Genomic DNA, 17496 nt, shown 5'->3' with positions numbered 1-17496 from the left:
ACAAAGTTTAGAGATTGAGTGAAGTTGTAGATCCGACGAGATTATGAACCGGTGGACTGAGGCTGGAAGGCTGAGGTCCAGATTAGAGTAGAACCGACAGACTGTTCCTGGAAGCCGATATGATATGTGGATGATCTGCGGATCTTGTAATTGTGTTGTAAGCATTATTTATATCCCGGACTGCGATCTAACATGTGTCGTGTGTAATTCTTCAGATTGTAATAAGATTTATTCAATTTATTTACTGGTTATGTGTTCTGTGTTGTTACCGGTTGTTCTTGCTGTTGTTCTGTTATCGGTTACTGATATATCTTGCATGGTTTATGTGTTAAGCTGCAAGGTTGGGCTGTCCTTCATTGGATCTCCTTGCCTTGATTGTGTCAGATTGTTACCAAAGTACACCCTAGAGGTATACCAGAATTAAGAGATATTAGCAGTGAAGACCAAAGAAGTTCACAAGCAGAAGAATTTGCAGATCACATAAAGGACTTACATATTCAAGTTAAGCATCATTTGGAGGACATGTACAACAAGTATAAGGAGAAAGCAAATGAGAAGAGAAGACATAAAGAATTTGAAGTTGGCGATGAAGTGATGGTGTATCTGAGAAAAGAAAGATTACTGGTTGGAACTTATAACAAGTTGCATATGAGAAAGTTTGGACCTTGCAAGATTTTGAGAAAGTTCAGTTCTGGAAATGCATATGAAGTGGAGTTATCGGATAGTCTAAGCATTTCACCTGTATTTAACATTGCAAATCTACATCAATATCATGAACCAGAATTCAGTAAGGACAATATTGCAGACTTGGAGAAACAGTTGCCTCAGAAGAAATCGAATTAGATTGAAGACATTTTGGACAGTAGGATTGGGTGTAGTACCCGAAGCAGTCAGTATATGGAGTGTCTTGTAAAGTGGAAGGACAGACCAATTGAAGATTCATCATGGATTTCTCAGGTAGAGGTAGACCGTCTTGGTTTTCCTTTGACCCCTACAAAGTGAGAGACTCACTTTTTCAACAACCTCGAATGTCTGATGCAGGAGCATCCCCGGTTCTTGGCAATCTTGCATCAACCAGAAATATTTCCTTTCTGTTTTGCAGTTTTAACATTTCATTCTCCATTTTCTAAGATTGGATCATTGGATCTCGAGTTGGATTTTTTGCTTGAAGACTTGATCATCTAACTTATTCCCAAACCGCGGAGCATTTGGATCATTTTCTGGCAAGTTATCGCTATCGGTTTCTGAGATAGTTTTTTGGTACCGGCTGCTTGGATCTATTTGCATTTGCAATCTATCGGATCCCTTCTGATTGTGGAGTGTTGAGCGTTGATTCTGATGTTCCTTGGCGTGTGGCCGACCTTCTTTTTGATCTGCACTTCATCGTTTGGATATTCAAGAGGAATTTCTTTGGCGGAAGCCGACCTTGTTATTTTTACACGTTAGGTCTTGTTCTTCGGCATTTGATCCCTTTTTGAGCCGACCGGATCCCCTTGGATTGTATAAATCATTGTAATGGAGCATTAGAGTAGAGATAATTTAAGATATAGAACATAGAAGATAGATCTTAAGATTTGAGGTCCCAGTTGCGCCCTGTTCTGTAATTAACCATGTTTTAGCAGGTCCGTGAGCCAATTTCTGTAGCCCGGTTGTTACCAGTTGATTGTAATTAATTTTCATGATATAACTCATTCATTTCTGCATTGCCTTCATCATATCCTTGTGTTTACTATTTTTGACCTGTCCAGATTGATCTCTTTGAGGTCCCTCCTAACCGGTGATTGCATCATGAAGGAGGAATATGCATCTACAAGCTTGCCATTGAACACTAAAGAAGTCAAATCAAAGTGGATGTCATGTGCATGGAAATGCATATATTAAATAAGTAAAAATATAAGAAATACATAAGGATGTGTAAACATATGGTAATAGTGGAAGCGCTCGCAGACGCTTGAATAGGTTGGCCGATTGCACTATGAACAAAATTGGAGGCAAGAAATTAGTTGATTATGAGGAAGAATTGAAAGAGGAAGTTGTTGATAATGAGGATGAATTTGAAGATGAAGATTAAGAGGAGGATGGCACGTGGAAGGCAGAAAGATTGAACAAACCTACTAGTGACAACTTTGAATAGAATGATCCCTTGGACCAGACCATGATGCAATGTTGGAAGAGGTTGACAAACGACAGGGGAGAGTGAGCGCAATTGTGTCAATTGTAGGACCACATTTGAGGAATTAGAGGCTTTGAGGAAGGTGGTGTTGGAGATAGAGCAAAAGATGGTTAGTGTCTCCAAATTCAGTATGAAGGTGATGCATAGCTCTGCTACTTCCATGTGCCTGATATAGAAAAAAGTCCTAGGCAATGATGTTGACAATGAAGGGAATCAAAAGCAACTCTTTAAGTTGCTTACTTATGATTAGAGCCATGTGCTCAAATAGCCACTAGTTGGTTGGTTTTATTTGTCTAGGCCTTTTGGTCTTTCTCGTTAATACTATTTCGTTTAGTTGGATCTAATTAACACTTTATAGTTTTTGATATTTGTTGTTGGGTGGTTGTTAGCCTTTGTGTTGTTAATGTTTATGCTATCGATGGGTTGTTAGTGTACAGGGTCAACACCCTTATTTTGCTTCTTTTAATATAAAAAACATATTGGTTGTTACAAAATTGTATTTGTATATAAATATTCTCAATGGATGAGTCAATGTCTTAGGACAAAAGCCTAACTTTACATTAAACTACATTATTTGTTAATATATCTATACATCAAGATACTCTACTCAAAATAAACCCAAAATTAATAAAATATAACATAAATAGGGGAAGAGAACCATTATTATTTATAGCTAACTTCACACAACCACAAATCCTAAATGGTACATCAGATTTTGACAATTTTTTTTTGGTTGTCTTTGTATGTAACTTAATTGCTTATGGCTATTGTTTTGGCTTTTGTGTAGTAATGAGGCGCGTTGTAGGATCCATTATGCATGAAAGGGCGAAAAGATACAAATTTCAAAGTGTCGTTCGATGCCTATTTAAATATGCCCCAATAATTGTGTACTTAAAATTGCCTACTTATGCACAAATGACCTAGGGGAAGAGCACCAATAGATAACATAGTTCCAATAACCGTCACCTTATTGTCATGTTGACTCCCCAATAGCGGTCATAGTGAAAACACCATTAATAAATTTGTTTTGTACCAATAGCTGATCATTTTTTGTAATTAATTGGCCCAATTGTGCACAACTATTGGAACATTTGTCCCATTTGTGTACCACTATTGGAACATTTGTGCACCACTATTGGGATATTTGTCAACAAGTACTAGCGATTTTGAGTTGACGGTTATTGGAACATCTTTAGTTAGGTATTAGGTGACACTTTGAAATGTGTACTTTTTGACCTTTGTGCGCATAATTGATTCCACAACATGCATCGTTACTACCGAGAAGCCAGATCAATAGCTATAAGCAGTTAAGTCGCATACGAAGACAACTAAAAAAAAAATCAAAATCCGATGTACCGTTTGGGATCTATGGGTGCGCAAAATTAGCTATGACGGCTACTGGTGGTCTTCCCCTAGTAGTCATGCACAAATGAGCATATTATGAAAAAAAAAGTTAAAAAATGAATGGTTATACATATGAAATTTGTTAATGGACTTTAATTTATTTTTGATATCTTTACAGTCAGTAATTGGAAGGTTGAGAAAACAAAGAGTGAACCATGTACAGGTGCTCTTCCTCTATTCAACTTTTTACCTTTTTCATTAAAAAAATTGTAAAAATATACTATCATTCCAAGAAAAATTAAAATGACATTATAAAACTAACAACAATTCATTCAAATCCTTATGGCTTTTTCCTACATTGAGCGGAGTGCATGTAGGCCGTCCCGGGCAATATTTACGACAGTAAAATTTTGTTTACTTAATTAAGGCAATTTCCGCTTTTTCACGGTTTACACCGAATTTAGACTTGTAAATCTTGTTTCGTCGCTGTAGTTCATTTATTACACACCGTTTCGCGCAATTGAAGATTTTTATGAGATACTTAAATGAGTCAGAGAAATGGACACAACGTGTCAAAACGTTCAGATAGATTTCGATGTTTAATTATGTTATAAATGTACGAAATTCAGACCACCATACATATTCAAAGTGATTTGAGTGGCTGTGAGCTGTTGTCTTGTGTGAATATTCTTATTTTGCACTCTGCAACTGCTCACCTTGGAACAAAATGGCGAGGGGAAAAGTGAATCTGCAAAGAATACAAAACCGTGTAAATCGCAGGGTTACATTCTCTAAGCGCAAAGCGGGGCTATTGAAGAAGGCCAGCGAGCTCTCTGTACTCTGCGAAGCTGAAATTGGTCTCATCATTTTCTCGCCCACGGGGAAGCTGTACGAATTTGCTAGCCCTAGGTAAGGATTCTCCATTTTCCCTCTGGATTATAGTCTGTAAGCAATGGAAGATTACTTAACTATTTCCATTTCCCGTGTTACAGAAGTTTTTTTTTAGACAGAGATTCTTATTATTTAGAATTAGATACAGAGTATGTTGAATAAAATCAAATCCAAAGAACAGGAACAAATGTACATGGGGTTTTTATCTAATTTCTTTTCTAAAAGGTATATGTATTTTTAATTTTTATTTACTGAAAATTGCCTTTTGTTTATAATTAATGTTTTCAATGGTCAAATGTTTGATAATAATTTTATATTTCATTTTATTTAAAGTTAATAAATAATTATCTTATTAGTTACAGGCTCTATTCGATGCATGAGTTTATTTATTTTTTACCATATTTACTATGTTTGAAATTAAATATTGATTTTAATAAATCAAATTAAATGATTTATCTCTTCTTTTTGCAAATTAAGGAGTTGTTTTAGTTTTTAAAACAAAATAATCTTCTTTCATTGTTTATTTTAATTAATTTTTCATATATTATTTATTGTTTTTCATGTTTAAACTTAAATATGGATTTTAATAGATCAAATTAAATTATTTATCTCTCATGTGATTGGTCAATGCAAACAACAATGGTTTTGGAAAGTTTTTTTTTTTTTTTTCTCACGAATCACATGTATTTGTTTTTTGTTGGCCATATTTACTATGTTTGAACTTAAATAAAATTTTAATAAATGTTTTTGCAAATTGAAGAGTTTTTTTAGTTTTTAAAACAACTTTTTCTTAGAAGGATAAGATTCTTATCCAAATGGAAATTCTTTTTACAGAATAATTTTCTTTCATTATTTATTTTAATTAATTTTCAGATATTATTTATTGTTTATTGTTTATTTGAGTTTGTCTATATTTAATTAATTTAATATTCAAAATACAAATATTTTTTACAAGTTTTTAAATTATTATAAAAGATTATATAATATCAATGATATAAAATTTAGTGATTGCATATACATAAAATACATAATATTAGTATACATTAAGATAAGATACTTTATATTATTTTATGTATTTCAAAAAATAAACACATGTAAACTATTATTATATTATATTATTACTAATTGTAAATCATCTATATAACACCTAGTGTGGTATAATACATAACATGATAGCAATCATCAGATTTAACTATAAATCATTTACAGTTGGCATGGTCTATGTAATGATATTTGGAATTTGAAAACTATTTCTCCTAGCTTCAAAATCATTTTTCTTCGACTTAAAAACCCCTTTGCCTATACAAAATTTCTTAAAACTTTTCATATCTATCTACAACTTTACTATTGAGTGGATATCATACAAGATCAAATGGGCATTCAAGTGGTAAGATTGGCAATTCCCTCACCATGATCAGGGTTCAAATGTCCAGAGTGTAAGCACAAATTAGATTAATTTATCAATTTAAACTTTTCCATATAGTTTATTATTTTAATATTTATTTTATTACTATTAAAGACGGTTGATTATGAGAAGAATAACCTTACTTTGTTTATATTAAAACTTTCATTCTATTCTTAAAAAAAGATATTAACTACATAAAATGTGAGTTTTTAATTTTTATTTTTAAATGATATTAGGTAAATAAAATGTGAGTTTTTAATTCTTTTTAAATACTTGAGTTAAAATTTTAGTAAATTTATAAGTGATATTTCTTTTAAATTTTGCAAGAAAGAAGAACCGATCCAGGACCTGATGTTGGTCGTAGATCACATGCAACTCCAAACAACAGATGCTCGAAGATCAAAATAGCCAAATGAAGATAAATCTGATATGAGAGAAAAAATAGAGACAAAAGAGAATTTTGGAGAAGACTTTCATCGAGCAATCACTGAACTAGTGAAGGTGAGAGTATAATGCTTAAAGTATAGAAAAATAAAAGCATATACATCCAAGGGGTGCATTAACTCCTATTCTCCATAAAAGGTGGGAGGTTTTACCTTCTTGGTAAATGCCAAAACATTTGGCATAATCTCCTTATTTGAAGACAGGAAAGGAGTTGAGAAAGTTGGCACATAAGGCCAAAAGAGGGCGAGAAACCCAACTACCCCATAACCCACTTAAGAAATGATAAAATAGTGGTTATGAGAGGTGGCACAAGCAGCCAAAAGAGGGTGTGTAACTCAACTACCCATGTGAGGTGGAGAGTTACACATGTAGCTGAAGTATTTCACTGGATGTGTCCTCATATTAACCCTGGTGCTCCTAATAACCTAAGCAAACTTAAAGAATATGTGTAGGAAAAATAAATACTCTCTAGCATAAGGAAAATAAATAAACCTACACTAACACCCCCGTTAAGTGTAGCTTAGGTGCGTGAAAAGACGAGTCTTGACAAATGAGGCCATGTTAGGTACCCATGTACATAGAGTTCCCCCCCCCCAAGAGGAATAGCCCCCCCCCCTAAATAAAGAGAGAAAGGATGAAGGATTAAGAAGCCCCTACTGAAGCATCCCAAGCAAAGATCGCAAATGAAGGAACTTTCTTTTGGTGAAGAGTTTGTTGAAGATGTCCACAGTGTGCTCCGATGTAGAACAATGCTTAAGATCAATGATGCCTTCTTGAATCAACTCTCGAATGTAGTGCATATGTATCTCAATGTGTTTTGGCCTTTGGTGATGAATTGGATTTCTTGAGATCTGTATAAGACTTTGATGATCACAAAAGATGATGGTAGGATTTCGGATTGGAATACCAAACTTAGTGAGAATATTCTGAAGCTAAATAGCCTCTGTGGTGGCATTAACTGCCCTTCGATACTCAGCCTTTGTCGATGAAAGAGCAATTGCTTCTTGCTCGACCAACAAACTGGACCGGAACCAAGTGAGAAGCAATACCCTGAAGTAGACTTGCGATCCTGAGAATCACCTACCCAATCTAAATCTGTATATCCTACCAAATCAATAGCCATGCCTGCTGCATACCGAATTCCTTAATTGTGTGTACCCTGAATGTAATGGAGAATCCGCTTAGCTGCTTTCCAATGCAACTCATCTGGCTCCTGCATGAATCTAGAGACCATGCCCACAACATATGGAATATCGGGTCTCGTATGAGTCAAGTAGATGAGGCTCCCAACAATTTTTCGGCATAGTGTCATCAACCAAGGGTGAAGAGCACTTAGCCTCAAGTTTGACCCCTGACAAAAATGGAGTAGGTGCAGGCTTACAATCAACCATGTGAAATCTGGAGAGCATATCAAGTGCATACTTTGGTTGTCCAAGGAAGATACCTGAAGATGACTGAGTGATCTCAATTCCCAAGAAGTAATGCAAAAGACCCAAGTTTGACATCAAAAATCTATCATGTAGAGCAATTTTCACTGCCTTGATGGTGGATGAGTGACTCCCTGTGATCAACAAGTCATCAGCATAGAGAACTAGAAATATGAGAGTATCATCCTGCTGCAGAATGTATACATTAGGATCAAAATGGCATTGAGTAAAACCAACTGTCAGAAGGAAGGAGTCCATCTTGGCATACCAAGCTCGAGGAGCCTATTTAAGGCCATAGAGAGGCTTTTAAAGTTGACACACAAGTGAAGGATCCTGAACAAACCCCTGTGGCTTCTCCATGTAGATTTCCTCTTGAACATCACCATGAAGAAACACATTCTTCACATCCATCTGATGAACTTCCCAACGATGAGCTGCAACTATAGCAAGGACAAGTCGGATGGAATTCATCTTTAGCAATTGGAGAAAAAGTCTCAGAGTAATCAACCCTTGGAACTTGGGAAAAACCTTTTGCTACCAAGCGAGCCTTATACTTATGAACCGACCTATCCGCTGCAAATTTTGTTCGATAGATCCACTTGCATCGAACAAGTTTCCTTCCCTTAGGAAGAGGAACTGAATCCCATGTGTGATTCCTTTCTAAGGAATTAAACTCTTCTTGCATTGCAGCATCCCACTCGGGAACACCTGAAGCTTCTCGAAAAGACTGTGGATCAGAAGCTGAAGCAATGAAGAGATGTAGAGGCTACTGAAATTGTGACCTAGTTCTTCTAGTATCTGATGGATCACCAAGCCAATCTCCAGTGGATTCAAATGTTTGTCGAGGCCAAAGAGGCACTGAGGCTGGAGAGTCTGGAGGAGAATCATCAACCTTTGAATGATGACTATGAGAAGAATGTGAATCCTCATCATCACTGTCGCCATTTGAGTTAGAGGAAGAAGACTCCTCATTAGGATTAGGAGGATTAAGATCCTTAGAAGAATTGTCATCATGGTGCAATGTCTCCAATGTGATAGTGGATGGAGAAGTGGTATGAGAAGAACTAGAAGAACTCTCCTCAAAACGAACACTCCTCTCAATGAACAACTCACGTGTAGAGGGGTGGAGAAGTATATACCCTTTGACATCATCTGGATACCCAACCAATATCAAGGCTTTCTCTGCGGATCCATAGCCTTGTGTTTCTTTGTTGGAATGTGGGCCCATGCAAGAGAACCAAACACTTTGAAGTTCTTAACTATAGCTTTCCAACCAGTCCAAGCTTGAAAAGGAGTTACCCCCTTCATAATTTTGTGAGGAACTCGGTTCTGGATGTAACATGCACAGTTGATGGTCTTTGCCCAATACTGAGGTGCCAAAGACTTGGAGTGAATCATATAATTTGCCATCTCCTTCAAAGACCTATTCTTGCGTTCTGCGACACCATTCTACTAAGGACTGTATGTTGCATGTTGATACCTTCTAAAGCACAAAACTGTTCAAACTGATTATTAACATATTCACTCCCATTATCTATACGTAGAATCTTGATGAAATTCCCAGATTGTTTCTCTACAAAATCTTTGAAATCTAGAAAATTCTCAAATACCTCAGACTTTTGTTTGAGAAAGTAAACCCATGTATATTTGGAAAAGTCATCAATAAATGTCAAGACATATCTAGGCCTGGTGTAATATGGTTGTGGAAATGGTCCTGCCAAGTCACTATGTACCAACTCCAATAGCTGTGTAGCTCTCCATGCTTTGCCTTTATCATATTTCTCCTCAAGATGCTTACCAAGAATGCATCCTTGACAAACTCCATCAGAAAATCGAATAGAAGGTAACCCTGAAATCATATCCTGTTGACTGAGTTGTTGTAAGTAATGGTAGTTCAAGTGGCCAAATCGTTGATGCCATAAACAACTCACCTCATTTGCATGAGTGAGTAAAACTGTCGAAGGAGAGTCAGGAACAAAGTGAGAAAACTGATATAATCTAGATTGATGATATGCTTTTCCCACAACAACAGTAGACCCATTATGCATTTCACTGATTACCACTGTATCTAGTGTGAACTCAACTCTCTTGCCAGAACTAGTGTGAGTGATCTGATAAACAGACAGGAGATTAGTTGATAAAAATGGAACACAAAGGATATCTTGAAATGTTCCTTCATCCACATCAACAAACCATCTCCCATGCACTTCAACAAGAGTGTCATCACCCATTAGTATGGTAGGCATAGAACATGACTCTAAAGAGGTGAAATCATCTTTTGAAGAAGCCATGTGGTGTGAAGCACTCGAGCCAATTATCCAAGAATTGGGTTGTGAAGCACCAGCAACTAGGGCCTTACCCTTTCCTTTCCCCTTACTCTTATCTATTTCCTTAGAAGATCCTTCTGATGAACTTTGTTTAACTGTATCAGGCACCTTTTTATTATTCTTTTCAAGAAGATGTGAAAGGTGATCAATTTGTTTCTTTAAACACTTATGTTCATCATGACCAGGCCTCTTACAATAAGAACATTTGACTTTCTCCTTCTTAGGTTGTTCACCTTTTGATGAAGAGGTCGGATTATCTGCTTTTGAAGTAGCAGATTTTTGATCTTTTTTCTTCTCTCCTTGGTTCTTTTGTTTCTTATCTTGCTTACTAGACCCTTTTTGTTCTTTTGTGCCTTGATTTACAGCTAAGGCATGCGGTGTAGAATTTTTTAATTGTACCCATTTGAACCAATTTATCCTGCTCCCTAGTGAGTTCTGCAGCAAATTCATCTAGAGAAGATATTTTGAATGTGGTACCGAGGGCACATTTCATAGCATAGAATGTAGAAACAATCACTGAATAGTTAGGACCAAGCTTAAAAAGAATACTGAAGATTAGTTGCTTATCATCTTTCTTAGTTTCACACTATTCCAACTGCAATCTTATAGACTTAAGCTTAGTGAAAAACCCTTGTATAGTATCAAAATTGGTTGGATTCAACCATATGAGTTCATTCTCCAACTGATGACCTCTTAGCTCATCCTGCTTACCAAAGAGGTTTTCCAAAGTGGTCCACACTGCATTTGGTGTAGTGGCAGATTCAATATGAAAAAGAAGGTCAGGAGAGACTGACATTCATAGAGTACCAAAAGATTCATCACATTTATTAAACCATTTAATCTTTTTTGCAGCATCTTGAGGTTTAGTTTCAAGTCACATAGTAATACGATGATTTCCATATCTTTTCAGATATATTATCATCTTAGATTTCTATTCAAAGTAATTATATGGTGTTAAAAGTGGAACTGTAGATGCATCCATGAGAGCAGAAAATAAGATTGCAAAGAATCAAAAAATGTGCAAGAAAGAAGACACAAGAGACACCCTCCCTTTCCACTAGTCGCAGAAATCACCCCCCCCAAAAAAATAATTAAAAGGTTGACACTTTATAATTAGAGTGCATTTACAAGGCTTTTTATCAGATTACAATGCTTTTAAGGCTCCAATGGCCAAAAATAGAAATTTTCAATACAAATAATTTTGAGACAAGATCTGAAAAAAAAAAGCCTTATAGTTGCAACAACTATTAGTTTTTGAAAAACAGAGTTGTGATGTAAAATATATGACCTGTTCAAGGAAAAAGAAGCAGTTGATACAACCTACAATATCTGATGGAAAAAGGCATAGTTTTTCAATGAGTCCTACAATAATGGAGAGTGCTCATTTCCAATTTTCCGTCAAGTATTTGTTTGCAAAAATCCAATACCAGAGGCAAAAGTTATGCAACTTTTAAGAAAGGTTGCTGAATTTGCCTGCTAGAAAAACGGCTTAGGCCTCGTTCAAACTCGATTTCTACAAAAAAATTAATTTTGTGGGGACACCATCAACAACCCAGACGTTGTTTGAAGCTGGGAAGAAAACGTAGAAATTGTTTTTCCTAAAAATGAACAAAAGCTGAAAATCTAAAGACGAAATGAAAACAGCTCCAGTAAAAAGATTTCACTCTGATTTTTTTTACTGTGTCCTCCAAACTCTGATTTTGGTGAAGTAAAAGTCACTTTTGACTTTCTCAAGTCTTCTGTACACTCTGGAAATGCTTATTAAGCTTCCAATATTACCAAAAAGCTGTAATCACCCAGATCTTACAAGAACACATACATATAAAACCAGATTTAACTAGAAGCTATTTTCCTTTAAATTGTTTTGATTCTTTAGGTCACACGAGAATGGAGGAGAAGAGCATACTTGGTTTTTAAGGAAAATTTTAGGTATCTAAAAGTCTCAAATCTCTCAAATAAATCAGAAAAAAAATTAGCAGTACCAGACAACACGACTCTGATACTATGTTAGATTCTGTGTGAAGTGAAAACTGAGCCAGAATTTGATGTCGGTCGTAGATCACATACAAATCCAAACAACAGATGATCGAAGACCAAAATAGATGAATGAAGATAAATCTGATATGAGAGAAAAAATAGAGACATAAGAGAATTTTGGAGAAGACTCTCACCGAGCAATCGCTAAACTAGTGAAGGTGAGAGTATAATGCTTATTATATAGAAAAATAAAAGCATATACATCCAAGGGGTGCATTAACTCCTATTTCCCCATAAAAGGTGGTAGGTTTTACCTTCTTGGTAAATTCCAAAACATGTGGCATAACTTCCTTACATGAAGATAGGAAAGGAGTTGAGAAAGTTGGTACATAAGGTCAAAAGAGGGTGAGAAACCCAACTACCCCAAACCCACTTAGGAAATAACAAAATAGTGGTTATGAGAGGTGGTACAACAAGCCAGAAGAGAGTGTGTAACTCAACTACCCATGCGAGGTGGAGAGTTGCACATGTAGTTGAAGTATTTTGCCACGTGTCCTCATAACCACTCCTAATAACCTAAGTAAGCTCAAATAATATGTGTAGGAAAAATAAATACCCCCTAACACAAGGAAAATAAAAAAACCTACACTAACAGTTTCTTTTTTGTTTAAAAATATTTCTTATTTTTTATTTTTTATTTTTTTCTAATTTTTTATAAGATCTATATTTTAGAAGAGAAAAATATTATAATGTTAGTTCTATGAGAAAAGAGTAGTACCCAAAAGAAATTTTTTAAAATTCTTTGAAAAAATTAAATTAGAGTGGAGAAATATATTATAACAGAACAATGATTGATTGAATGGTTACAATAGTTATGAGGTGACAATGTTTTGATTAGATAAGCTTGTCAAGTGCTTGATCCATTACAAGTCAACTATCAAGGAAAATACAATGAATGTAACAAGTTGTGAGATTGGGAAAATAAAAACGAGCAACTAAAAAGCTTTCAAGATCGAAGCAAGGAACCAACGGGAAACAAGGGTCCAACCCAACACTAAAGACCTCTCTTTCATAGTACATGAAAGCGTAAGGGGAGAAAGGGAAGAACCTTTCCGCCGTCTACAGACAATAGTCCAAGCAATACTATCTTTTTGAACCCCATTACAATAGGAAATAGAAGGTGAATCCCTCATTGGAGAATCAACAACAATCGAAGGAAGTACAACAAGAGGACAAATTGGAAGACAAGCCTCAACCATAGGAGAAGACATAAAGGATTACAAAAAGTGAGGGTAAAATGAATAGGGTTAGATGATGTTTGATTGTAGATTGTTGTTCTACAATCAACCAATAAGGTGACAATATTTTACAAGATGTAGAATTGTCTTTTCAATACTACTCTTAAACATAGAGGATTAAAAAAAGAGAGGGTCAGATGAATAGGGTTAGATGATGTTTGATTGTAGATTGTTTGTCTATAGTAAAAATACTCTTTGATATAAAATATGGTTCTATAATACTTTGATAAATGGTTAATTGATCTCTATTCTATTTTGGAGTGAAACTGTGTATGTGAAACTTAACTTTCTAGTGATGGAGCTAAACTGTACTCGTGGATTGAATCTTTATGCAGAAAATGATATTTCAAGTTTTGGTCTCTGAAAAGTTATTTTTCTTTCCTCTTTGATTTTAAATTTCCAAAGCGGTACTAAGGAACATCTATGAGGAGTTTGTTAGGTAAGGATCTTCTTTTGGGGTTAAATTTGTAGGATCTAATTTAATGGTTTTGACACAAGGGTCAAATATAACGAGAAACTATATTAGATGTCTAATCTATCATTAAGTACAAATGTTGATTTAAGTAGATAAGGCATTGAATGCTCAAATGTTCTCTATTAAAACATATAAGGTGAACTAGAGCTCTCGTATGACCTTATTAGGTTCTAAAAGTGAATCCGTCTTTGTGAATTATGCTATGTCTTTTATACAACACTCTAGCATGTTATTTAAAATAGTTTACATTCAAATCAGAGTAATAACTAATTAAGAAGAGATTAACTTGGACCTATGATTAGCATTAACTTTTACAGTTTTTGGGATATTTTTACATTACAAAATGAGCTAGGTTCATTTCTATGCATGCCGATTACACCCAAGTAAGTGAGTGGATAAAAATAGTATCGAGATTAGCCTTTGAGCTGTTTGAAGCTAGAATTAGTTAAGGATGAGCTGATTTGCTAACTCTTGCACAATGTATTCTACCTGTACACTATTCATTACACTTAGGATAATCATAGTGAGATGTGTGGAAAATGGATCTAGCCTAACACTCAGGATAATCATAGTGAGATGTGTGAAAAATGGATCTAGCCTAACAATGTAAACTAGGAACCATTTCCAAACTCTTTCATTGGGGAACAACCAATTCGGCTCAACTTCAATCCTATAAAAGAGTTGAGCATTGTGATTGAATGTTCCCTTTTGAATGTCTATTGGCTATGATTAAATTAAAGATACAAGAACTAGGTTAAAATGGTGCAAAATTGATAATATTCAGCATATACAAACAAAAATATATTAGAAAGAAAATATATAAGTGCAGATTTGGAAATAAGACATAGAAAGGAACCTATAATTGAAGTTTAAGCCTGGAAATATTGGACCAGCATGCAAGCACCTTAGTCTTGACAAGTGTCCTGCAATCTAAGACTTTAAACTTGGATTAGAATGCTCCTCAGATCACACTCTTTGAAATTCAGCCAAAAAATGTTGAAAGGGTGTGCTAATTGACATGGTCCATGAGTTTTCACCTCTTCAAATTCTAGAATGGTATGTCTTAGTCTACACTTTGCAACTTTGTAACTTTTAACAGTTGGTTTTATAATCTACACGCAAAAAAGAGGAAAAAGATATTGTGTTGTATAGAGACTTACCTAAGTCAAACACCTAGTAGGAATTAACCTCCACTACAATTATGATTGATTCAAAAATAGATCTCAGCCCTAGTAGGGTAGAGGCTAACTCTAAAGTAAAATGTTGAATTAAAAGGATATTACCTCAGGCTTGATAATGGTGGTAATGCAATTCTCTTTGGATAAGACCATCAAGGGTTGATGCAATAACATGACAAGGAATAAAAGATTCAATCATGAAACCACACTTACATGTAGATTAAATTATAGCTTGCTAAGTTCCATAATGCTCAGATTTGGAGGCATTTGCTAATTAAATGCTTATTGTAAGAATGATCTCAATAATGCTTGATGTGGTAGGATGAAAATGAATTAGGAATTATGCCTTTCTATATGGATCACAAGGTATTTCTTATTCTATGTTGACCTCAAATAGTCATATCAAAAAATCGGGACTAGATAATAAATGATAGGAATTGACAGTGTGATGCATTTGGTTTTGGGCCCATATCGAAGGACCATGGCACTAGGCACCATAGTCCACCTGAAAAAGAGAAAACTAAGGATGGATGTAGAGTAGAGGGTCTCATGACATAGGATCTAGTCACCAAATAAGCATATGACTATAATTTGGTAGTGACAAGACCATAAATAGGCTGAAAATTAGCTATGAGAGGGCACACTGAAGAAAGGACCCAAAAAAGGACTACGAAATTGTAAGGGGGTTACAATTTACGATACTACATAGTCAAATGAGCCTAAAATAAATTGCAAAAGTGTACGGTATGCAATTTTCACCATTACAATTGCCCTTCACTTTAATTTGCATCCAAATTACTATGAAGTCGTGTTTCAAAGTAGAAGTCATCAATATAAAAGTAAGATAGTAAGGTAGTAATAAAAAGGATACAAATAAGGATGATATACAGAGGATTTTGTACATTCTTCTCCCAATGAGTGATCAATCTTGAAACCTGGAAACATAAAAATTCCAATGAATAAGTTTTGATAGACATTTAAAAATATAATTAAGAAAATGAGCGAAAAGGAAATATAACATTTGTTGGGCATGTTGATAACCATCAGAGAAAGTATGAAGCTATAGAGGCATGAATTTGAGATGGCATGAAGATACAATTGGAATGGTAAACCATGGTTCCATGAAGCCGAGGTGGAGTAAAGCGGTGAAAAGCATGAAGCTATCACTATAATCATAATATCGAGGAGCATTAGTGACCTAATACATATAATCCTATTCCCACTAAGTTTCTAGGATGGGGATTGTTACGAAATTTTGTTAGTGTTCACATGGGTTAGAATAGTAATGTGTTATGCTAAAATAAAAGTGAGTTATAGTAACGAATCATGTAGCTATTTTAGGTGTAAAAATAATTGGTTGGGATTGTATTATGAGTTGTTAAAACAACTCATATATTTAGCGTTGTTCCCAATAAAATAGGATTTGAAAATCCTATAAATATGTATTGAACAAAATGTGATATATGAAAGTAATATTATTGTGTGCAACTCTCTAAAACTAATAGGGCTAATAGGGGATGGGGGATGCATTTTAGGGATTAATGTTTTGGTAGGCCATTATTTAGGGGATGGTAGGGGATAACTATGAAGAAAATAGAAAATAAAAAATAAGAAACTATAAATATTCATATAATAACATTGATAAGGTATTCATCATATAAATTAAAGAACCTTACTACATAGTGTCAAAGTTGAATTGAGATTTCAAATGCAAGTTACAAATAAGTTAACAAAATTTAATGTTTTATTGGCAATGTGCATATATATTGTATAAAAATTATAACAAAATGCCCAAAGGGTACAATTTTTAACTAAAAACTAATAGAAACATAAAAAATTTATTGCTTCCCCTAAACAACATTTGTTAATATTTAATCAAAATTAGAGTTTGAATCTAAGTCATTGCCACTATAAGAGGCTGTCTCATCCAATAAAACCTAAGTTACCGGTTCCGGTTAGGATTCGGGTTCGGATTCGGGTACGGATTCGGCAAAATTTTTTTTTTTTGGGTACGGGTACGGGTTCGTCCGTACACATATATATATATATATATATATATATATATTTTTTTTTTTTAATATATATATATATGTTCAAACTTCAAACATCGAAATTATATATGTTCATAGTTCAAACATACAAATATGAAACATACAATGTAACTTTCCCATACAATGATACATAAATGATAACAGATAAATCATAAATCATAAATCCATAATTGCCAATGCCAATAAATATTCTGATATTGATGCGTGTCTCACACCTTCGTAGTCGTCACCTTCGAAGAAAAATACAAAAACTAAGAAGCCTGATTGTAAAGAAAAAATCTTCAAAAATGCAAGTAGAATAGGTTGAATGCATGTTTTGATGCATGAAATGCATCATAGAGGGGCGGATTAGGGTTTAGATGTAAAAATAAGATTAAAAAAATTGTTTTTTTATTGTTTTTAATTGCTTTCTAACCCGTGGGCCCCGTTTTTGGGAACCCACGGGCTTGGGTTCACCTGGGTCCTCTTGGGTTCACCCGGGTCCTCCTGGGTTCGCCCTGGGTCCC

The 17496-nt window shown here is 34.8% G+C and overlaps 1 protein-coding gene across 5 annotated transcripts in view; it reads left to right on the top strand.

The window, feature by feature from the left end:
• The window catches only part of LOC131033004 (MADS-box transcription factor 14), a 224065-nt gene that overhangs the window by 56378 nt on the left and 150191 nt on the right, over positions 1-17496 (top strand). The window contains exon 1 of one of the 5 annotated variants that reach the window (XM_057964140.2): positions 4051-4426. The exons of 3 other annotated variants lie outside the window; for them this stretch is intronic. In XM_057964140.2, the coding sequence (XP_057820123.1) occupies positions 4245-4426 (182 nt within the window). In that variant the 5' untranslated portion in view covers positions 4051-4244. Of the gene's footprint in view, positions 1-4050; positions 4427-17496 lie in introns of those variants that run through there. One more of the 5 variants, XM_057964113.2, reaches the window with a different exon arrangement.

Source organism: Cryptomeria japonica, chromosome 3, assembly GCF_030272615.1.
Source record: "Cryptomeria japonica chromosome 3, Sugi_1.0, whole genome shotgun sequence".
Classification (NCBI taxonomy): Eukaryota; Viridiplantae; Streptophyta; class Pinopsida; order Cupressales; family Cupressaceae; genus Cryptomeria; species Cryptomeria japonica.
The sequence above is the reverse complement of the archived record's forward strand: the minus strand, read 5'-3'. Positions and strand labels throughout refer to the sequence as shown.